Source organism: Bos grunniens, chromosome 4, assembly GCF_055505025.1.
Source record: "Bos grunniens cultivar Pamir isolate PY7600 chromosome 4, Bosgru_T2T1.0, whole genome shotgun sequence".
NCBI lineage: Eukaryota > Metazoa > Chordata > Mammalia > Artiodactyla > Bovidae > Bos > Bos grunniens.
Window position 1 is genome coordinate 62515751 of NC_141168.1, and position 25113 is coordinate 62540863.

Sequence of the window (25113 nt, forward strand, 5' to 3'; positions counted from 1 at the left end):
CTACACAAAAATAAACTCAAAATGGATTAAAGATCTAAACGTAAGACCAGAAACTATAAAACTCCTAGAGGAGAACATAGGCAAAACACTCTGTGACATACATCACAGCAGGATCCTCTATGATCCACCTCCCAGAATATTGGAAATAAAAGTAAAAATAAACAAATGGGACCTAATTAAACTTAAAAAAAAAAATAAAAACAATACCTTGCAATAATTAGGTGAAGAAATATTGACATGCTAGAATATTATGGTGTTTATGTCATGAGTATGAGATTGAGAAATCCATTTATTAGAATGAGATAGATAAAAGTGCCATCACTAATAACATATAATATATTCACCATTCCATTGTTATTAAGTACCTACTGTGTACCAGATACTGAATTACAAGAGTGGCCCCTTTGAAGAGTTTTCAGACTAGTTAGAAACACACACAATCAACCAGCAGTTAGGAAAGGGTATGATACCTGCTAGGAATGGGGAAGTAAAGAAGAGGAACCCAAGAGAGGGATTTTTTAGAAGAGTTCACGGTGCAAAGTGATGTCAGAGTTGCACCTTGGGGGCGGGGCAAGGGTACCGTAGTAGGAGAACATAGAGGATGGGGAATGTTCAGGGGACTGGACAACATGGAGAATTCAATAACCTGCTAGACTGAGAGCGGGGAGGGACAGATCATAAAACGTCTTAGGAGGTACGACTCCTCAGGAAAAACTTTAAGAATCCTGAATTTAAAACAGCATTGAATACTGAATAAAAATCCTTTTTGTCCAACTTTTTCATTTCTGCTGCTATTATTGCTTAGTCAGTTGCTTCCTTAAAAACTTCAGAATTTAACTAAAAAAGAAAGAGTTTAAGATCTGAAATAAGCCATTCTAAACCCTTTTCTAATCAAAAATAAAGAGATTTTTAGAACTGCTCCTCCCCACTTCTGGCCATGTGTATTAGGATTTGAGAACATGGAAAATGGTACTGATATCACCTTCTCTGAGAAAAAATGGACACAGATTGCAGAAAGGAGACTTTTCCTTTGGCTTTACACTAGTGTGTCTTCATAAACATTTTATACTCTGTCCATGAACACTAGGAACTCATGGAAAAATTAATGTTCCCAAGGCCAAATAATGGGGTTTTAGAAACATGTCAATAGTTTCAATTTATTGATAGATGATGATTTCCTCAGTACTCAAGTATCTAGATTGTCCCTGCCTAATGGCTCAGGGATCTGGTGTGAGAGTTGCTAAATAGAAAGGAGAAATACTCAAGTACAGTGGACTCCAACTTCTTTTCAGTTAAGATTACTGGATCAGTTAAGATCAGTTAAGTTACATATACTGGAGTGGGTAGTCTTTCCTTCTCCAGGGGATCTTCCCAACCCAGGGATCAAACCCAGATCTTCCACATTGCAGGCAGATTCTTTACCACCTGAGCCACAAGGGAAGCCCAAGAATACAGCAGTGGGTAGCCTATCCCTTCTTTAGCGGATCTTCCCAACCCAGGAATTAAACTGGGGTCTCCTGCATTACAGGCAGATTCTTTACCAACTAAGCTATCAGGGAAGCCCAAGATTGGATTTGGCTGCAAGAAACAGAGCTTCGCTTCAACGGACCCACCCCCCCAAACAGTGATTTAAACAAGATACTAGTTCTAGTTATGCTGGCAGGGGCTAGTGCAACAGCTCTACAGGTTTATCAGGGACTAGTCTTCTTACATGTCAACTTTCTACCATTGTAGGTGCTAGTGCCCTCGTAGTCCAAAATAGCTGCTGAGATGCCAGGCATCACAGCTGGAGTTTAAGACGTGAGAGAGGAAGAAGGAGAGGAATGGCATTCCTCCTCCTTTTGAAGGAACCCTCTGGGAAGTTGTACACAATTCTACTAAAATTTTATTTGCCAAAATTTAGTCACGAGGCTCCAACTAACTACAAAAAGAGCCCAGGGAGTATACTTTTTTTCTTTTTTTAGATGTGTCAAAAAGTATCCAACTGAAAAAGTGTGTTTTTCTAAGTAAGGAGGAAGGAAGGAAGGATAGATATTGGAAGGCAATTTTCAAACTCTGCCATAAGTACACATTCGTGAATTTTAAAATGTGAGCATGTAACCCCAGTATATGTTTGTTTATAAATTATATACATATTCTACTATTATTTTATAGAATTTATAAAATCTGGACAAATAATTTTGTTAAAAACTAAAATAAAAATATAAATAAAATGTCCTATACTGTCCTTTAAACCTCAGGGGATTGTAATGTATACATCACTTTAAAAACTACTGCTCTAGGAGGCAATCAGTAAAAACACTTGTATTCTACTGCTTCAGATTGGCAAGAAAATAGTCACAGACTCTAGAAAGTCTATATGGATATAAGTTACCTCCACTGAGAAAAATGATCACTCAGACAGCTGGACTAATTCATTGGCAAGACGAGAAAAAAGTCTAAGTATCACTGTAGGAATCAGAACATTAGCATGCAACAACACTAGCACTACAGGACAATGTGGAAAGTAGAGACAATATAAATCATTAAGTGTTAGTACACGAACATTTTGAAGTTATTTTTGTATAATTCCTCTAAATGGGGACTTGTTTCTAAAAATATAATTATACCAGTGCTTTTGGAAAGTACAATGACAGTGTGTATCCAAAAGCCTTACAAATGTTTTTACTTCATGAATAAACTTCTAAACATTAATCCTAGGGGAAGAATCTGAGATGTGGTGATATATTTTAAAATAAATGTATAAATAAAGGTACGCACTGAAAACCAGTATTTCACAATATAATAATTAGAAACAGTGTATATATCCAAAAACACAGGTGAAAATAGTTACGTGAATCATGATACAGCCAAACAATGACCCATTCTGCAAATACTAAAAATTATACTTTCAAAGACTATTATATAACATAAAAATGCCCATGAATATATTCTTAACTGGGGAAAGCAACTTAAGAAATTAATTTACACACACACTTCTCCCCTCTTTCTCTCTCACACACACATGTATGTTCCTATCTGGATCACACAGATGAAAGCCTAAATTGAAGCCCACACCTGTTTTAATTTTGCCTAGGGAGTTATATTAGTGATGCTTTTTACCATTGTTCATAGTTTTCTGTATTTTCTAAGTTTCCTAGCACAAATTCGTGTTATATTTACATATTCAGAACTCATTATTAAAAATCAATCTCAGTGAAGGTTATCATGACAGAAAATATAAGTATGTAGATACTCAAAGTTAATAGATATTAAATAGAAATCTATAGGTTTATAGTGCTAGACAATGGAGAGACAGATGGCCTCTGCGTTGAAGAAAGGGTAGTTTAAAGGACAATTTAGAGAATTAATTTTACTTCACATGGCAGAAAATATCTAAATTATAATTTAGATAGTAATTATTCATATTATGGGCTTCCCTAGTAGCTCAGTTGGTAAAAGAAGCCACCTGCAATGCAGGAGACCCCAATTCAATTCCTGGGTTGGGAAGATCCCCTGGAGAAGGGATAGGCTACCCACTCCAGTATTCTTGGGATTCCCCTGTGGCTCAGCTGGTAAAGAATCCGCCTGCAATGAGAGAGACCTGGGTTTGATCTCTGGGTTGGGAAGATCCCCTGGAGAAGGGAAAGGCTACCCATTCCAGTATCCTGGCCTGGAGAATTCCATGGACAGTCCATGGGGTCGCAAAGAGTCGGACACAACGGAGTGACTTTCACTTTCATTCATATTATAGTAACTGTATTATCAAATAATGCATTTTTAAATTGGAATTTGCAGAGCCTGTATTGTTTCAAAGTAACTTTCAGAGTATTAAGTAAAAGTTAATCAGAATACAGTACGGTGTTTATTTAAACTGTTATATTAAACAACTGCCATTATGCTAAACTTCAGATCAGAGCAAACCTTTTGCGACTAAGATTCAGCTCCCAGAAAGTAATAGTTATACATGGAAAAGCTGGTGGGACCAAATGGTAACCACTCAAATATATCACTAATATGAAAACTTTTCAACAGATAAACACAATAAGGATTACCTGGTTTAAGTTTCCAAGTGCAAATTCAATTTGAAATGATATTGTCAAAAATCTTTATGGTCTAAAGGAGTTTTTTTCCTAACATCTACAAAGAGAATGTACACTTAAAGCTTCTACTCACTGATCTGGGCTTTCAGAAACACATCAATACATGCAGTACATAAGAACCAGCTGTAAGATATTTTTTTGTCAATACAAAGCAAGGTTGTTGCATTATAGGAAGACTCAGCACTGTTTATTTCACTTCCAAAAGGGATTGTTCAAGGGCAAATTCTGAAAGAATGATTCTGAAGAACACTGAAACTCCTGGAAGAGCAGACAACTTTGGGGAAACTCTGAATACCTACTAGGGTATTTTTGGATTATGTTGTAAATAAAAACAAAGAGTTATTTTAAGATATATATTTTTTGCATTTATCTTCATGTAACTAAAAGTCCTTACTACTTATTTCATAACACAGAATTATAAATATCATAAAGAAAATAATAAATCAATGTCAATTATAGTGATTCACACTGGAAATTTAATATAACACAAAATAAAGAAAACTTGTAACTAAATGCTGACCAAAACCTCAATTCAATTTACTGATTCAATTCAATTCAATTTTAATTCCCTATGTTAGATACCATACTAGTTGATGAGATCCACTGTTAATGCTGCCTAAATAATGTACTTTCTCTCTACAGAGCATATTAATAGGGGATAGAGCCAGTCCAGGGTGAGGACACTTATACATTTACCTCAGGTATCAAATTTAAGGGGCACAAAAACCTCATTAATCAAGATAAACAATAACAAAATATTAAAAAATAGAACTAATGCAAGAAATGCATAATAAAAATATCCACATTTTAATACAAGTAAGATCTGTCAGAAAACATGTACCAAATACTACTTATTTTTTAAAAAATTCATGTTACAAATGTTTTCCAGTGCTAAATTTCAAGTTATAAAATAAATAAGTCATGGGGACATAATGCATAGATAGCAAGGTGGCTCTAGTTAATAATGCTGTAATTCATATTTGAAAGTTGATAAGACAGCAGATCTTAAAAATTCTTATCACAAGGGGAAAAAAAATGTACTTATGTATGGTGACAAATGTCAGCTAGACTTACTGTGGTGATCATTTTATAATATACACAAATGTATCAAGTCAGTATGTTGTATACTTGAAACTAATATATATACACACACACACACACACAATATAAAGTTATATGTCAACTATACCACAATTAAAAAAGAAAATTTAATATTATAGGAAAAATGTTTTTAAAATGAACAGAAGATAGACCTTTTACAAAGATGTCTTTAAGACTTTAAGATCTTCACATAATTCTCTCTCAAGAACATCAAGATGAAACACCACCCAGAATATTTCAGCTTTGTCCCTCATTAAGAGATGGAAAGGAAATCATGTTTAAGACATGGATCTTCAGAAGAAAGCCATTAACAGAATATAAAACATTGGTATTTACAAAGCAAATCTCATTCTTCATGAGGGATGGTTAAAAGAAGAGAATTTTTTTTTGTAATTATTATGATACTCCTTTAGAAACATTTAATATTTGGATAACCTCCTTTTTTTCATTGTCTAGACACTGACTTATTTCCCCAAGCCTTTTACAAACAATCTGTTTGAAAGCCAACATCCATGTTACTCTGAGAAGCCTTGAGGAAATAAGATGAAATATACACAAGAAACAAAAGTAAGAACATTGAAGAGAAAAAAGAATAGCCCCTGATAACCAGCTAGTGCTTCAGGAAATTTTCTTTGGAACACTGAACAAGATCTAGCTGTAACATAATACATTGAAATAAGGAAAAGAAAGTACCCCAGAGCTATGGAATATCAAATTAGCAAATCCGGAACTGTGGTATTTAATGAACTAAAGACTAGTTTGTTTAAACCTGTGCTATATTCTTTGAATGAAATTGTTACTTCCAAGTAATTCAGTGATTATATGTAACTAAATTCTTCACTTATATTGAATGTTTGAAGATTTTGAAAAGTAATAGTATTTTAAAATAAATGAATATAGGAATATGACTTCAGAAGATTATACATATACAAACAATATGATTAACTTCTGAGTTGCTGTATTCCACTCCAGATTCTCATCTGAAAAATTCTCATCTCCTTGATGAAGTAAGATTATTGAAATATTAAAATGGTTAATTCCTAATTCTCATGTCAAATATTCTAAATCAATACTTCTAGAGTTGGGACCTGAGAAACAGCCTTTTTCTTTTTTTTGCCACACCGCATGGCATATGGGATCTTATTCCCTAGCCAGGAATCATACCCATGCCCCCTGAATTGGAAGTACAGAGTCTTAACCCCTGGATGGTCAAGGAAGTCCAAGTAACTACATTTTTACGAAGGCTTATACATCGAAGGCTTATATGTCAAAGTTTGAGAACTGTTGCTGAGCGTAGAGCTTTAATTTGGATTTTTAAAAACAAGAATGATGGAAATAGTTCATGGGACAAATTTTTAGGTTTAGTACTATAAAATGATCAGCTCCAAAGCATTTTTATAGGATTTAAGTTCTGTTTCTTTGATTCAGTTAAACTGAGGTTGACTGATGGTAATTATAATAGCTTGCTTAGGTAATTACAATAGCATAATCGTCCATTACTGCAGGGGAAAAAAAAAAAAAAAAAAAAACTAAAAACTGTGTTCTAGTGCTTCAGTGTCTCAGTCTTAAAATGTCTAAATAAAGATTTAAAAAAACACAGAACACTATACTTTGTTAGTGCCTACATTATGAAAGCTTATAAGTACTAATTTCTTCACTATTTATATGTAAAATTATTTTATTTATATTCTTAAATCTTAGTTTCAATTCTGTTAAACAACAGAAAATGACTGGGACACATGCTACCATTAATGTTGCTATTATTTTCAAGTCTAGTATTTCAGGATCTTCAGATTCTCAACCCTCCACTGCCATGGTGGCATGGTTATTCTGCCAGCATGAAGATCTTCAGACACATACTTCTCCAACACTCAAGGGAAGCAGACGTGGAAGCTTCAATCAATCATGGAGGTGAGTCTCACCATGAAGAGACCTGGAGAAGAGAAGGGCCAGCTTGTCTAAAGAAGAGGCTGGGCTGAGCATGTATCCCCATCCATCAGTGGGAAACAGAAGGACAACTGAATCTGTAGCAACTCAAGCATTATAGATTATAGACTGTTAATGCCAGAATGGATTTGAGGGGACATATAAACAAGGCCCTTCATTTTACCAGTGAGAAAGTAAAAGCAGAGAGCAGTTAAGTAAATTGCTAGGTCTTTGAAAGAAAAGATCTTAAGGATCACCACAGTAACACTGTTTATTATGGTCTCCATGAAGTCTCTCTAACCCATAACGGAATATGTGAACTTACTCTTTCATAGTAATTATACTCTATGGGCAATGCTTGCTCAATCTTAGGAAAGTTGAAAGTAAAGGGATGGAAAAAAAGACTGCAAATGCTCTCTAAATTGACCACTGTGTGTGTGTGTAAATCAAGTACTTTTTAAATCTCCTTGAATCTTCCTACCTCACATAGTTGACTTAAGGAGTCAAACTAGCTTTCAGACTATCTACCCAAATGAAAGAATGCTCAAAAAAGATGATAAATGTTAGACAAGGAATAGAAGGGAGTATAAAATGATATAATCCATGGTGGTTTCTCCAAAGAAGACACATTATTGCTAAGTCACTTCAGTCATGTCCCACTCTGTGCGGCCCCATAGACAGCAGCCCACCAGGCTCCCCCGTCCCTGGGATTCTCCAGGCAAGAACACCGGAGTGGGTTGCCATTTCCTTCTCCAATGCATGAAAGTGAAAAGTGAAAGTGAAGTCGCTCAGTCGTGTCCGACTCTCAGAGACCCCATGGACTGCAGCCTTCCAGGCTCCTCCATCCATGGGACTTTTCAGGCAAAAGTACTGGAGTGGGGTGCCATTGCCTTCTCCGAAGAAGACATATGGATGGCTAATAAACACATGAAAAGATGCTTAACATCGCTCAGTATTAAAGAAATGCAAACCAAAACTACGAGATATCACCTCAACACCAGTCAGAATGGCCATCATCAAAAAATCTGAAAACAATAAATGATGGAGAGGGTATGGAGAAAAGGGAACCCTCTTGCACTGTTGGTGGGAATGTAAATTGATGTAGCCACTATGGAGACTTAAAAACAAAAACAACTAGGAGCAAAACCACCATATAATCCAGCAATCCCACTACTAGGCATATATTCTGAGGAAACCAAAATGGAAAAAAGATACATGTACTCTAAAGTTCATTGCAGCTCTATTTATAATAGCTGGGGCATGGAAGCAATCTAGATGCCCACTGACAGATGAATGGATAAAGAAGTTGTGGTACATATACACAATGGAATATTACTCAGCCGTAAAAAGGAATACATTTGAGTCAGTCCTAATGAGGTGGATGGACATAGAGCCTAGTACACAGAGTGAAGCAAGTCAGAAAGAGAAAAACAAATGCCATATACTAATGCATATATATGGAATCTAGAGAGATGGTATTGATGAACTTATTTGCAGAGCAGCAGTGGAGACACAGACATAAAGAACAGACATATGGACATGGCTGAGTGGCAGGGAGGAAGGAGAGAATGGGATGTATGGAGAGAGTAACATGGAAACATATATTATCATATGTAAAATAGATAGCCATTGGGAATTTGCTGTATGACTCAGAGAACTCAAACTAGGGCTCAGGAATAACCTAGTGTTGTTGGTGGGACGGGGAGTGATGTTCAAGAGGGCAGGGGCATGGGTAAACCTATGGTTGATTTTTGTTGATGTTTGATAGGAACCAACACAATACTATAAAGCAATTATCCTTCAATTAAAAATAAATTTAAAAGATCTTAAATGTTAGAAAAGAAATAGAAGGAAGTATAAAATGATCCATGGTTTCTTTTGATCAGAACACTTTTTTTTTTTTTTTCATTTGTTTCAGTTCAGTTCAGTCACTCAGTCGTGTCTGACTCTTTGTCACCCCATGGACTACAGCATGCCAGGCTTCCCTGTCCATCACCAACTCCCGGAGCCTGCTCAAACTCATGTCCATTGAGTTGGTGATGCCACCCAACCATTCCATCCTCTCCATCCCCTTCTCCTCCTGCCTTCAATTTTTCCCAGCATCAGGGTCTTTTCCAAGGAGTCATTTCTTTGCACCAGGTGGCCAAAGTATTGGAGTTTCAGCTTCATTTGCTTATTCATAACCAAAGAGCTGAGCTTCAGTTTTCATTACTGATCCCTGCAAATAGGCACATACCCTCTGACATTTAACTCTTATTGCAAAATTTCACACAATGTCATAATGGAACTATACATAAAGCCCATGCTTCAGTGAAACATAGAATCCTAAACTATCAGAGCAACATGAAGATACCTTGTTTTGTAACAACCATTCATGGAATCATAACTTATTCATGACTGATGGTCCTTAAATGGACATTCATACTGGGACATACCAAGGACATGTGATAGCATATCATGTTTGATTTTTCAAAGAACAGTCAAAGGAAAATGGTCATAGAGGTGAGTCTTTTGTTTGAAAATGTATGTGTGTCAGTATTTGTGTGTGTGTGTGTGTGTGCGTGTAGTTAGGGAAACATGAAGAGAGATGAAATAGAAGAAAACATGGGCAATAGAAGAAAACTTTGTCTGAACATGAGCATAATGAACAGTCTTTATTCAGGAGATCTTGAGTCACTTTACAATGGATGTGTTAGGTAGATGGAGGCCCAGCCATCCCTACTTCCTATCATGAAAGTTTTGGGGCATTATTCAATCTTCCCAGTAGACTGGCATTGAATTTCTTTCTATAAGATTTAGTGCATAGAATAAAACCACCATCACAGTATTGGGGAAAGTTTTCTGGCTAGAATTTTCCCAAACCTTTCTCCAAGCTTATACATTCCCATCAAATAATGTACCTCTTTCTGAAGCCCATCTTTAAAAAAATGAGGTCAAAGGGTAAAATTTATCAACATTCAATTCATAGTGCCAGAGAAGAAAAATAATGTAATGGTTTTCCAGTTCTCTTTTGTATATTTTACCATGTTTTAAGTAATCATGATTCATTTAATATAATCACTGAATATCACTGCTACCCTAAGATGAATAATATCTTATTTCAGAGATGACTGGGGTTAGCTACACTGTCTTTGTTCAGAAAGTCCAGATTTCATAGCCTGGGGATGTAGAATACAGTTTTTCTATCTACAAACTGCATTTTTTGTAGACATCTGTCAGCTTTACTCAGCAGCTATCTCTACCCAAAGGCCTATCTATTCTGGATTAAATGTCAGTCCTCTCGTCTTTTCTCCCTGCTTTTCTATGGGCACAGAAATAGTTTATAGAAAGTGAAAAGTTATTTTTGGATCTGGTGATATTAGCTTGGATTTTGAATTTTGGAAATTCAGTTTAGGAGTTTTTGCAGTGTACACATCTGCTTTCTGCTCAGTATAAAACTAATAATAATCAAGCTCATAAAATGTTGTAAAAAACTAATTTTTTTTAGTTTAACAAAAAACAAAAGGAAATTTTCAGGGTACCATAATATATTTGCAATAAGAGCCTTTTGCTGGTAATTGGAAGATTCGGCTTCACTTCACTGTTTAATTACCCACAAAACTGTTTATTGCCCTATATATTCCTCCAACAAGAACATAATCCTTTTAATGTGCCCCTCAGAAAACCAGGGAACATGGCATGGGTACAGCACAGGCTATTCTTTTCAAACATCACAGCCAAATTTTAATTTGACCTTCAGACTCTGACAATGCATTCTAAGATTAGTATATGTTTGAACTGAAAGGAGTTATTATTTGAAGCTGAATGACATAACCATGGGGTGCATTGAAACATGTGTAATATCATATATGAAACAAATCACCAGTCCAGGTTCGAAGCATGATACAGGATGCTTGGAGCTGGTGCACTGGGATGACCCAGAGGGATGGTACGGGGAGGGAGAAGGGAGGGGGGTTCAGGATGGGGAGTACATGTATACCCGTGGCAGATTCATGTTGATGTATGGCAAAACCAATACAGTATTGTAAAGTAATTAGCCTCCGACTAAAATAAATAAATTTATATTTAAAAAAGACCTAATTAATCATTATACATAAATAATGTGTCAGCAATATTACTTTTAATTAAATATAACTGATAGTTTATACAACTATACTTTTTAAAATTTTTGAGATATTTTGTTTGTAAGTGATTAAATATTGTGTATTGTGTATATTTATTTAGAGAGATACATTTATCTTTCCTTTTAAAGCTTATAAATAAATTTAATGATTACAAACTACTGATTTTTTGTTTAAAAGGTAACTTTTTCATAGTCATTAAAAGCAAAATAAAACTAGCTACCTTTCATACTTGCTACGAAAAAATCATTAGAGAATAGTTGATATTATTTACAATATTGTTTAAAAGACTTTAACATTTAAGTATTTTCAATTACAATTGTGCAGTTCTAGACCTGTGGTTTAAATTTATGCACACACGTGCACTTTGTGTAATAGCCAGAATCAAAATGTAGCATCTGTTCATCTCATTTATTTAGCAGTGACAATAATATGTGCTGGTTATTGTGCTAGACATGGGGCTAGGGGCTACAAAGATAAGATGTCTCTTCTCCAAAGGAATTTAGAATCTAGTGGAAAGCAAGATATCTAAACCAACTGTTATAAAGTGTGATGTGAGGCTATCATGGGGTCATTATAAGGTGCTGTGGGAAGAGAGGGAGGGAGGTGGGTTTAGAAGAGAAGCAGAAATTTGCTGGGTTGGATAGACTGGGGAAAGCATTCTCTGTAGGAGGAATAACACTGGGTGCTAAGGCCGCTGCTGCTGCTAAGTCATGACAGTCGTGTCTGAGTCTGTGCGACCCCACAGACGGCAGCCCACCAGGCTCCCATCCCTGGGATTCTCCAGGCAAGAATACTGGAGTGGGTTGCCATTGCCTTCTCCAGGTGCTAAGGCAGGGAGAGACATTAAAGACCATGGAAAAGATCCTGTTCTATATGTGCAAGTCACTTGGGTAAGCAATATATGCTGGTAAGACATCGAGGTCTCAGATAAAACCTTGTAGGATTCTACTTGACATCTAAAGAGGCTCAGGTTTCACGTTATTGATGAAGAGAAAACACTGAAAATATTACATAGGAGACATGGGAAGATCTACATGTAAGAAGGAAAGGATGCATTAGCAGCATAGTAGATAACAGATTTAACAGCATGGTTAAACGCAACAAGGCTATTCAGGGTACCAACTGTCAAAATGAATGAGGTTAACAAATGGGGAGATGAGAAGCAGATTCAGATATGAGAGGTATTTAGGAGGTGAAAAACAATAGGCTGTGTGGATAATTATATAGTAGGTGAGGAAGTGAGAGAGGTCACCAGAGACTCCTAGGTTTCCTGCAGGGATAATGAGGGATGAAGATACTGTCCTCAGAGGCAAAGCAGGAAGAGCAGGCTGGTGGTTAGAGCAGAGAAGGGAAAAACAGTGATATCTATTCTGAGTGGGTTTGATATATCTATGAGACTTTACAAGTAATGAAATTGTAGTAGGCAGCTGGACTAGACCATGTCCATTTTGAAGCCCAGGTGAAAGATACTGGCTGGAGATAGTGTCTGTGCCTCATCTAAGTGCTATTTTGATCCAGGAGCTACAGACGAGCTTGCTACAAAGCGTGCATAGTGAGAGAAGTAGGCCAGGCACAGAACTCTGAGAAGCAGTCATTCTGGAATAGACCACAAAGAATAGTAGCTGAGTTCACACCACAGAAATAATCCTTAGAAAACTTGAAAATTATATTCACGCACACATTTCTATTCTAAATGCCAACTGTTCATTTAAGTTAGAGGTCTTGTTTTGATTACTTCCTCTACATAAGAGATTATTCAGATAGATGATCTTAAATACAGAGAATTTAAAAAATGATCCTTTCCAGTGAGAGATACTGGCCTACAGTCAACTCTGGGTTTTGGCTTCTAGAGAGAAGGGCTAGGGAAGGGGAAACAAGCTAAATTAGTAAGTGTGATCCCTTTCTGGAGCTTTTCTTCTTCTCTTTTCCAGGAGTAGCTGTATATATTTACACATGTTAATTGCATTTACTATGTATCATTGAGTGTTTGAGACAAGATGTGCCATATGTAACAAAAGCTACTAAAATCTCTGCCTGGGGAGCTCAAATTGACTGGGGCAGAGAGATGATAAATTAACCAAATAATTTAAATTGTATAGCAAGTGAGATTGGGACAGATGTAGTAGAGAAAATAAAGTATGGAAGAAAAACTGGGAATTCAGTGTTGGGGGCAAGGGTTGAAATCAAGACTGGCTTCCTGGGTATGCAGGCGATGCAGTCACACAGGGCCCCAGGTGCAGAAGGGCTCCATGTTGGGTGTAATGTTCCACTGCCAATGTCATAGACTTCTTAATTTTTAAACAAGTGGCCCTTGAAATGATGCACTCAGTCCTGGTTGTAATTGTCAATATGGTGGGTGAGAAAGCCCACTTTTACTGGTATCTTTCCTTTGGCTCACCAGATAGATTCTCTACCTTTCTCTGAACTCTTCTGTCCCAGGAGGCAGACCACATGGACAGTATCAGGGACCTCTTTTGCCCTCTGGCTGTAGATTTGGTTCCAATCATAGGAAGCCCAGGCAGAAGTTCAAGAGGTCATTGTTTCTCTCAAGAGGTCCCGACTACCCACTTCTATTGACCTAGGTTCTACAGCTGCTTCTATGTCCATCTAAGGCTCTGCTAACCAAGCCTGCCATGTACATACCTAGCTGGTCTACCTGTTCTCTGCCCATACCTTTAATAAATCATACTTAAACTTTTCTCATTTGAGTATGACACGAATGTAATGCCAGTACTCTGACTGAAATATACCTCATTAAGAAGGTGACACTTGAGTAGATCCTGATGAGAGGGGAGTGGAAAGCAGTGGGGCTATCTGGAGAAGACAATCCTAAGTCTTGGAATCGCAAAGGGTCTGCAAACCAGTCTGTAGGACAAATCTGTAGTCTGTAGCCTGCTGCCTGTTATTGTAAATAAAGTGCAATTGGAACAAAGCCACATCCATTCCTGTATGCATTATTTATGGCTATTTTGTGTTACAATGCCAGAGTTCAGTAGTTGTGACAGAAAGCACATGCCTATAAAGCCTGAATTATGTACTGTAAATACCCCACATTCAAACAAGTTCCTTTCAGACATGTGAGTCCAGTTTGTTCATAGGTCCAACAAAGTTAGCCTAGGTACCCAACTAACACAACCAGCTATATAATACTGCACTGTAATGGGCTTATAAAGCTTTTCAGACATATGATGCAGGGAGCCAGCATGAGGAACTCCGCCCATGGCAAAGGTCATGAGGAAGGAGGCTCGGCATACACAAAGGCGGGATTGAGCCTCAGGAGTCCCCCTGGAAATTCTCAAGCATCTACCCCCAAAACCAGAGTATGCCTACTTTACTGCTTTGTGCTCTCACCTACACCTCTGACTTTACGGGGGGCTGTCCCCCACCACCTCTCTCTGAAAAAGAGTTAACTTACAGCTCCAGTTAATAAAGTTCCTGGGCATGACAAGAGTGTTTCAACCTACAAACTCCTTTGGAAGTTCTCTAGCCTGCCTGAATAGGTTCTTCCAGCCACATGTGATTGTTCACAGCCTCCCAACCGTGAGAGGCATGAGATGTTCTAAACTGTCTAAATACAGATTCCTTTGAGCAGTTAAAAAATTGATTAGAAATTGTATTGGTGAAGGGTTTTTTCACTTGTTGGGCCAATGTTTGCTGCTAAGTTTCCATATCCCTTACCTACTGTGTCCCTGGCAGTGTATTGATTAATATAATTGGTGTATAGGAAAGTAAGTAGTAGCTTTAATGTTTGTAACCTTGGACCCTTGAGTTAATTCTTTTCTTGTTATAGCTCACCACACCTTTGCCCTATAGGAATGCAAAATATCTAATGCTTTTGGAGGGCAGCGCCTGACTTTAGAATAATCACCTTTAGAGAAAAATAAGCTTTCTGAAGAAAGGGTCATAAAATGTTAACAGGCCTCCTGGCCAGAAGATGATGTAAATCACCTAAACCTTTGCATATGATAAGCTTGAAAGCCTGGCTTCGATTAGGATCAAGGACTGCTGTCCTTGCATGACTCTACTCCTTCCCCCATTATCCTCTATGCACAACTTAAGGTATAAAAACTACTTTGGAAAATAAAGTGCAGGCCTTGTTCACCGAAACTTGGTCTCCCCATGTCGTTCTTTCTCTCACCTTCTGGCTGAATTCCCATCTGAAGAGTGGAGGCTCGTCAAGCCTACTAATTTTGCCTGGGCTTCTAAGATCTGACCGAGGAGGCCTTAGTGTCCCCTCTCCTTCGGGAGAACGGGAGGGCGCCTGCAGCCTACGTAGGTGATGCGAATTCCTCATCTTGGAATTTTATTAGCTTTCCATGTAAACCAAGTTATTCAGCCTCTTTTCTCCACTGAATTTTCTCACTGAGCTATACTTATTTGATCACTCTTTATATTTTTAATTCTATCGTATCCTGATCACCGAAGCCGTCTCCCCTTCGAAATCCCTGGATCCACCGGGGCTGGACCCCGGTAATATGATACATAAGAAGCAAACACAAAAAATAAAACATTTTTCATCTTAACAGTACAGAACCTTGTAACAACAGCTGGCACACAGCTGGTATCAAATGAATAGACAGAGGAGTTACTGACTGGAGAAGGGAAAGGAGGTGGGAGATGGTAGAGCTGAAGGATCATCATCAACAGGAGATGGAGGGTGAGCTGCAATTTCACTCACACCTGACATTGATTCTGGTTCCTTGCTGGAGCCAGATGTATGTTCACATCTTTGAAACACTGAAGGTTTGTATGTAGGGGACTTACTGTACTATCTTTTCTGTTACAGATAGCTTGCTAACCCCTGAATCAGGTGAATAGGAAGGAGACCAAAGAGTATGGAGTTTAGTGGTTGATGCAAAGAGTGACAGAAGACAATGTCACAGAAGAAATAGGAGGATAAGTGATTTAGGGCCTCGTTAGTCTTATGAAATGCTTTGAGGGAAGGACTTAAATTTTACCAGGATAACTCTGGATATTGCCTTAAGACTAGTCTTAAGCAAGGATAAAAGTAGAGAGATGGGGTGGGGGAGGGGACATACTCTTTTAATAAGCCAGAAATGAAGTGATGGCAGCTTCGTAGCAGTAGAGCTGCTGAGAAGTGGTCAGAGTCTATCATAGTCATGATAGAGCCAAATTAATTCACTGATGAATTGAATGTGAAGTGTGAAAGGAGACTGAACCACAGTTTTCTTCCATGAGCAACTACAAGTATGGAGCCATCATGAACTGAGGTGGGAAAGTTTGTGGAAGGGGAGGGGGAGATAGGGTAAGAGTAGAGTGACTGTGGCACAGCTCGTGAGTTCAGGGTCAGACTTTGTGAACTTTAAAGTTTGATTAAGCATACAAGTAGCTCTGAGGCAGAAGGACAATGCTTTGTTCTGGGATTTGAGGAAGAAAATGTTTCAAGAAGGCAGGCAGGCCACTGTACCAGACAAGGACTCTGGGGCACTGGCCTTTTACGGCCAAGTGCAGCTGCAGGGCCATTAGGATGAGGTTGAAGAAGTGACCATTGAGGTCAACAACTAGGAGTTCACTGCTGACCTTCACAGGAGCAATCTCTGCAGAGTGATGTGGCTACAAGCCTGCCGGGAGCGAACTTCAGAGAGAATAGGAGGCAAGAGGAAACACAGACAGGGAGCACAGACAACTCTCAGTTTGGTAATGACAAAAAGATGAAAAGGAGAAAAGTAGGAGGTTACTAGAGGTAGAAACTAAGAGTTTTTAAGTGATAGAATAAAACCCAGCATGTTAGTATGCTGTTAGGAAGGATCTTATAGACAGGAAGATATTGATGATGCAGGATAGAGGGTAAGAATTATCCTTGTAGGTGAAAGGGGATGCGATCTAGTAAGTAAGCATCGGCCTTAGCGACCAGCAGGGAGACAGACATCTCATGGCCTGTGACACTGAGCTATTTAGTAAATAATCAGTCGATCAATATTGAATTTCAGTCTTCCTACAGTTAAACCTCCTAATACTTTGTGAACAGTTTGGGCATTAGTATATAATCAAGAGCCTGAAGTTCAGTTCACGGTTTTGTCACTGATGAGCTCTGAAGATTCTCAAGCAAGACATCTAACCTTTCTTTGACTTAGTTTGCTTTTCATTAAGAAATACAGTATCTACTGGTCAACGTAGTGCCTGGCAAATTAATAAGTTATCTAAATAAACCTTCCCAGGCACCAAATCTCTCTGATTCTTGCTCCTACAGAATTCCATATAGAGAAAAAAAAAGAAAAAGAAAAATGACAGGTATTTGTAGACTCAGAGGTCTACACCTGAGTTAGTAAGATCCCCTGGAGAAGGGAATGGCAACCCATTCCAGTATCCTTCCCTGCAGAATTCTGTCGACAGAGGAGCCTGGTGGGCTACAGTCCATGGGTCGCAAAGAGTCAGACACAACTGAGTGAATAACACACGACACACTATGTCTACATAGTAATAGCCACACACAGGTGCTGTCGTAGTGCATTATTGCCATTTGTATATCTTAAATTTCCTCCAAATGAAATGTATTTACTCTCTATGTCATAACACTCTCTATAATTAAGTTTAATTTATGAGAATACTTACCTTTTACACAAACAGCATATATTTAATCTTCTAGTAGCTATTATTCCCACAAGGCTGTCACACGTTAAGCTTGACCAAATATTTTAAGTACACCCTGTTCATCTTTGGAGACACAGCACAAATATCACCCCCACCGGGAGGCACTCCTGGATCTCCTTGGGGAGAATGCCTCCTCTTCTGGCCCCACTGCAGCCTATGCACATCCATGCTCTGACACCGGCCAGCATGTAATCTGTTGACATTTCTGTCTCCTTTTCCAGATTATAAGCACCTTATCCTGTTCTACCTGTGCTGTCAGTGACTGGCACAGAGTAGACATGAGATAAATATTTGCTGAATGAATTTCATTGTATATACTTCCGAATGGAGGCTGATCAAATAAAATGGCATGATATGCAAGGAAAGAAATGGAGTAAAAGCCTGCTAAGATAGTAGGCTTGTGTAAATGTTCACTAGAAAGGCAGTCTCATAGTACTGCTGCTACTGCTGCTAAGTCTCTTCATCGTGTCTGACTCTGTATGACCCCATAGACAGCAGCCCACCAGGCTCCCCCGTCCCTGGGATTCTCCAGGCAAGAACACTGGAGTGTGTTGCCATTTCCTTCTCCAGTGCATCAAAGTAAAAAGTGAAAGTGAAGTTGCTCAGTCGTGTCCGACTCTTTGTGACCCCATGGACTGCAGCCTACCAGGCTCCTCTGTCCATGGGATTTTCCAGGCAAGAGTACTGGAGTGGGTTGCCATTGCCTTCTCCGTCTCACAGTACACATACTTACAATTCAGAGTCTGTGATGAAAAGACTCTAGTTTTCAAGAACTGCTTTGGTAGAGTCCAGAGAGACTTTTTGGACTAGGTTACAATGGCACCCCACTCCAGTACTCTTGCCTGGAAAATCCCATGGATGGGGGAGCCTGGTGGGCTGCAGTCCATGGGGTCGCTAAGAGTCGGACATGACTGAGCGACTTCACTTTCACTTTTCACTTTCATGCACTGGAGAAGGAAATGGCAACCCACTCCAGTGTTCTTGCCTGGAGAATCCCAGGGACGGGGGAGCCTGGTGGGCTGCCGTCTATGGGGTCACACAGAGTCAGACACGACTGAAGAGACTTAGCAGCAGCAGCAGCATTCAGTATTAAAAACAGATTTCTGATCTATTCTACTTCCACTCTTGGTAACACATATTAAAAAGACTTAGGGGTTTATTTTCTTAAGAAAGTACACATATGTCCTTGATCAACCTTTATTTTAGGAGTGTATTGACAACAATGAACTACAGAAGCTATAGATCTAAGACTCTCAAGTAAGAAAGTGTATAAATAGAGTTTATACTATGTGAATTTTCAGCACTGAACTTCCTGGCAGAAGGAAGCTGACTTATCACTGTTAGATTCACTGTTTCCCAACCTAGTCGTTCTCTTTCCCTTGCTGTGAGGTCTCTGTCTTCAAATTCTCTATTAGATTTCTTAATGGACAATCTGCTTCAGCACTTTTCTGAGAAGAGAAAAAAAAAAAAAAATAGCTTCATTTCCCTCCACAATGGCAGTTAAACCTTCCATTTCATATGAAATCAAGTGGAGACATCTGTGCTTTGTCATCAAAAAAGTAAACAGTTTTATTTTTCTAATTATTATCTGCTTATCAGCCTTGGAGTAAGAATTCACTTGCCTTTGTGCCACCTTGAGAATTCAGTCTTAATTCCCCAAGTCCAGGCCCAAGATAGACTCATTACCTTTCTGTTAGTGTTTATCTGCATCTGCTCGGATGTATGCTGTTTACATCCAGTATTGAACCGCCCTTCACATTAAGCTTAAATTAGAAACATTTTTTTCCCAGTAAAGATAATCTATATCCCACTAGTCTTCAGGAAATTTAATCATTCAGCAGTAGATGAAAATGTTTCAGAGCCATGAAGGGCTTTGAAGCTGATGTCTTCCATTATCAGATTCAGTAAATACACTGAAAGTCAGAAATGAAATGCCCACATCAACCACTGAGAAGTCCGAAGCTCTCATCTACTATTCATTGCTTTCAGCTTGTATTGAGAGAGAGCGAGCTTTTGCTGTCCCCAAGTCCCAGGAGGGCAACTACTCAGAAGGAATGAAGTGTCTAGATAACAGATCACAATGAAAGGGAGAAAAGAACACGCTGGTTTTGCTTCTCTCTAGACACACTACAGAACTGGTTTTCTGAGGGTGTTTTCTTTTTGTTCTATAATATGATTATTTGAAAAACTCTCACAGCACTCCATACCCAGGAGATCTCAAAAGGTCTGTTGACTGTTGTAACAGCTCTGACTAAACACCCATTTCTTACGACAAGTGTAGAACGCCACATATGGCGATCACAACCAGTGCCTCACAGGTGTCACGCAGACCCTGAAGAAATCTGGGCCCAGCAGATCACAGGAGCCAGACCTTAAGCCAAACCAGATTTCCAAGTTACATAAACGGGCCTACTGGGGTGAAGGGAAAAGAGAGAGCAAATGTTGCAATGAAACAGTAGCGAGGAAACTAATGAATTAAGAACATTTGCTGATAAACCACAGAGAAGGGGAACTGGTGATTGTTTCAGCACTGCTCTGTCTGGACAGTTGAGATGCTAAGGTAGTCCAGTGTTTAGCCAATCAGATTTTAAACTGTTGGTCTCTGCTAATATCTCTAACAGTGTAAGAGTCCAGAGGGGACTAAGTGGTCCCTCTGTCTATGGAACACTAGCACTCCACCAGAGAAAGAAGAGACTGCTTAACAGAAATCATGACATCTGGAGGATGGAGATGGTTAATAAAAAGAAAGAAAAGGAAAGGAAAAAAGAAAAGTATAGCCATTCCTCTTTATCCACCTCACATCAAGCCCTCCTGAATAATAAGTGCAGAAGAAAGCTTTCAAGAAAAATGTAACCATTTCTTTTTATCTATGTGCTGAATAATAAGTACATAATAAAACTTTCAAGTGATCAGGGATGCCATTTCCATCCCAGAAACATTTTGAACTGTTCACCTGGATTGAGAAATAGAATTAGATGCATTTATACCAGTTGTAAGAAATCTAGAACGATATAATAGAATCCTCCCACATGATATCCAAAATTCAACATATTCTACTGGGAGATCCATATTGCCCTAAAGTTGAAGTAGATACTGCATCCACTAAGCACCTCTCAAAAGACTTTGAATTTTTACAAAAGTAACTCTCTTATTTATCAGATGCTTACTCTATGCTGGGAACACACTATGTGTAAATGGCTAAACTAATTTACACATATTGTCTAATTCCATCATTACAACTACCTTATGGACTACATACAATTATGAATCCAATTTCACAGATGAGAAACCTGAGGCTTAAAGAGTTGAAACAAACACTTAACCATTAATTGGAAGGCTGAGCTCTTAACCTCTATTCTATGTTGACTATCAGTCACAAACCATTCATTTCTCTAACTTCTGACCCCTGGTGTCACAATAGCAATTGTCAGGCCTGTATAACATATCTTGTGTTGTTTGCACCAAAGCTAAAATACTGCTCCTGGCCAGCACTGGGCCTAGCTCCCAGCACCTGACACTCTTCTGAGCTTCTATCTGGACCAAGGTCTTAGAAGCAGAGAACACTTTGAATTCTTCCTGCAATAAAGCTATTGTCTTTTACTTTCCAAAGAATCAGGAAATGTGACAAATATCTGAATGGCTATTTTAAGACATTTTGAATGCTTTAAATGCAACTCATTTCATGTGCTTCCTCATGCAGTTCTAAATTTCATTTCTCCTAAATGCAAAACAAAACAAAACAAAACAAAACTTTTTTTTCAGAGGTTTTATCAGGGAAAGAGACTTTTGGTAAATATGCCATCTTTTTCTTCCATCATTATTATACTTCTAAGTGCTATAAAATGGAAAAAACATTTGAAATAGAGTATAGCTGAAAATTTCTGAACTGTTAAAATCAAGGGTTTATAAAATGATAAGTCCTGATCACTCAATCCATGTAAGAAAAAGGCCACCACTGTCACGGTAGGATCATTACTGGCTGCAAAGTGACAGAGTGCATGGCTAATGCAGACCTTCACTTCAATATCGCCTCAACATCAACTCCCCTTCAGACTTGCCTTGGTGTCTGGGTTACCTTCATTCTCAAAGTCACCTCAGATCTTGCACTTTTGCATCCTTCTTGACCTCTACACAAGCACCGAATCTTATTATTTTTTCTTTTAAGTAGCTTTGTCTTGGAGGGCACAGGTCAGAGGCAGGTTGGTAACGATGGACTAGTGGGGTCTTCTGGAGGTCTCTACAGAAATCTGATCTGCTGAATTGGGTTAATGTCCATTCGTAATTTGGACAGATGCCCAGAAGCTAGTAGACAGCAGGGTCTTTTAAAAACAACACAATTACAAACACAGAAAGCAAAATAAATAAGTAAATGAAAGTAATGTTTGGAGAGCAAGGGAGACCATAAAAATGCATTGTAGTCCATCAGGTATTTGATTTAAATTTTTTTTTCCCATTTCTATTATTAATCAGGATTTTTTTAAGTTTAATTTTAATTATTCTCTTTTCCTATAACACTGCATGCAATAAAATCATCCTTAGAGCTGAGGAATAGCTCCATGGTAACAGATTCTAAAACATCAGCTCAGGATGGAGCTTTCAGTGTGTGATCACAGTTCGAAAAGGAGGAGAAGGAAATGATGAAATTCCACACTGGTTTGCTTTTTTTTTTCCCCTTCCTTGGGAATAATATCCTGTGAAAGAAATCTGCAATCTCAGGAGGTAATTGGAAGCAGGGCAGGGAGGAAAATAGAGTCAAATGGCAGATCATGCTTAAAATGTCATTAAACTAGTTATGGAATTTCTAGCTTTGAAATAAATCTTTTATTTTAGTTCCCTAGAGAGACGAAAATAAAAAGCATTTCCTACTCAATAGAGCAGAAAAGAACTCTCTACCATGATGCCACACTTTTCAGCACATATAGAAAAAGATGAATTCATTCACTCACTCAAAATTCACTGGGAGCCTAGTATTTGCAAACAAATCCCCATGGCAGGTGATGTGTAGAGTCCAAGCCCTGTGGATTTTTATATGACAAGTTTTTGTGAAAAGCTATTTTACAGTACACCTAGACAATGGAGTATTGCTGCTGCTAAGTCGCTTCAGTCGTGTCCGACTCTGTGCGACCCCATAGACGGCAGCCCACCAGGCTCCCCCGTCCCTGGGATTCTCCAGGCAAGAACACTGGAGTGTGTTGCCATTTCCTTTTCCGATGCATGAAAGTGAAAAGGGAAAGTGAAGTCACTCTGTAGTGCTCGACTCTTAGCGACCCCATGGACTGCAGCCTACCAGGCTCCTCTGTCCATGGGATTTTCCAGGCAAGAGTACTGGAGTCGGTTGCCATTGCCTTCAGGAAATGAGCTATTAAGCCATGTAAAGACAAGAAGGAAACTTAAATTTATATTACCAACTTGAAGTCAATCTGAAAACACTACATACTACTATGATTACAACTATATGACATTCTGGAAAAGGCAAAATTATAGACAATAAAAAGTTCACTAGTTGCTGGTGCAGACGGTAAAAATGAATAGATAGAGCACAAAAGATTTTTAGGGCTGTAAAAATACTTTTCATGATATTATAATGATGGATACATGTTCTTATGGGCTTCCCTGGTGACCCAGATGGTAAAGAATCCACCTGTAATGTGGGAGACCTGGGTTTGATCTCTGGTTTGGGAAGATCCCCTGGAAAATGGCATGGCAATCCACTGCAGTATTCTTGCTTGGAGAATTCCATGGACAGAAGAGCCTGGTAGGATATAGTCCAAGGGGTCACAAAGAGTCGTACACGACTGAGTGACTAAGCACAACATGTTCTTATAACATTTGTTCAAACCTATAGAATGTAGAATGGACTGTATCAACAGTGAACCCTAAGGTAAACTACAGACTCTGGCTAATTACAAGGGAGTAAAGTAGCTTCATTCTTGGTTTAAAGAAAAGAAAGTAACATTTTGGTGAATGATGCGGACAATGGGAGAGCCTTTCCACGTATGGAGACAGGGAGTATGTGGAAAAGGAGACTTCTGTATCTCTTAATTTGGTTGTAAACCTAAAACTCCTGTAAAACACTGACATCTTTACAAGGTTTTAATAAACTTTTAAAAAGTACTATACAGAGAATGATTTAAAAGTCCTCATCTCAAATAGTCAGCTGTTCCAGAAGCTGGTCAGCAAAGGTCCACCTGTATGCTGCTCACTGGGAAGATCGCCTCCACTTTAGGATCACTGTGTAACACGGACAAGCAACCTAGTCTGTACACAGACTCAACAACTTGTTTGTCAAGTTCGACCTAGCCTCACAGGTTTGGAATAACTGGGCATAAAGCAGGGGAAGAGTGAATTAGGGGACTATTCCGAATAAGGGCCATTTATTTAAAATTCTCTTCGCTGTGGCTGGATAGTGATCCTGCTTTAAGAAACTCAGGATAAATTTTGAGATAGGCTTGAGATATATGGCTAGGTATATGGCTAGATACACAGCTAGGTTGAGATAGACTCTAGGTATACGGATGCTTCGAAAGTGCTTTAGGGTGTTCAACACCATTTGTTCTTCCAATCTTGTTTGCACTATTCATTTGGTTAATGGGTCAGTAATCCTCTCTTTATAGATAGTAGGAAAGCAAACTTCAGCCCAGCACTTTTCTAAATTATTACATCCTCTGAACAAATGGGGTACAGATTAATGAGGTTTTACTCAAAGCTTTGAATTCACATGAGCCTTAAATGAAGCAACACTTCCTTGTTTCCATTTAATGAAAATAACAGTCAAGAAATGTAAATCCGACTTGTATGCAGGGTAACAGAGCTGGATAACTACGTGCCAACATTGAAAACACCCTCAAAGTCTATCCCCTGGCAAAATGAGAGGGCTCTGATCATTCACTGAAAATTTCAACTACACAACCATTTGAAGAGGGACAGAAAGTCACATGTGCTATTTCCCTTTCCTATTTGCAGTCAGGCTTACGATATCACGTTAGTACTTACAACGTTACTGCATATTAACCAAAGAGGGTTTCTGATTTTCAGGATTTTAGTTCATTTAAATCAACTAAGAGTTTCTCCTCCTCTGAAATGCCAAATATTCCATTTTATTTATATCAGCAAAAAGCAAATGAGTAGATGAGATAACATAGTTACACAAAATATTTTTACTCACTACTACATACGAAAAAGATAACTAATAAGGACCAACTGGGAACTCATTTCAATATTCAGTAATGACTTGGCTAGGAAGAATCTAAAAAAGAGTGGATGTATGT

General features: G+C 38.4%; 1 protein-coding gene across 7 annotated transcripts in view; it reads right to left on the reverse strand.

Annotated features, from left to right (window-relative positions):
- Positions 1-25113, reverse strand: part of IMMP2L (inner mitochondrial membrane peptidase subunit 2) — a 958924-nt gene that overhangs the window by 52992 nt on the left and 880819 nt on the right. The window contains exon 7 of one of the 7 annotated variants that reach the window (XM_086396583.1): positions 7087-7116. The exons of 5 other annotated variants lie outside the window; for them this stretch is intronic. In XM_086396583.1, the coding sequence (XP_086252709.1) occupies positions 7102-7116 (15 nt within the window). In that variant the 3' untranslated portion in view covers positions 7087-7101. Of the gene's footprint in view, positions 1-7086; positions 7117-19191; positions 19294-25113 lie in introns of those variants that run through there. One more of the 7 variants, XM_086396580.1, reaches the window with a different exon arrangement.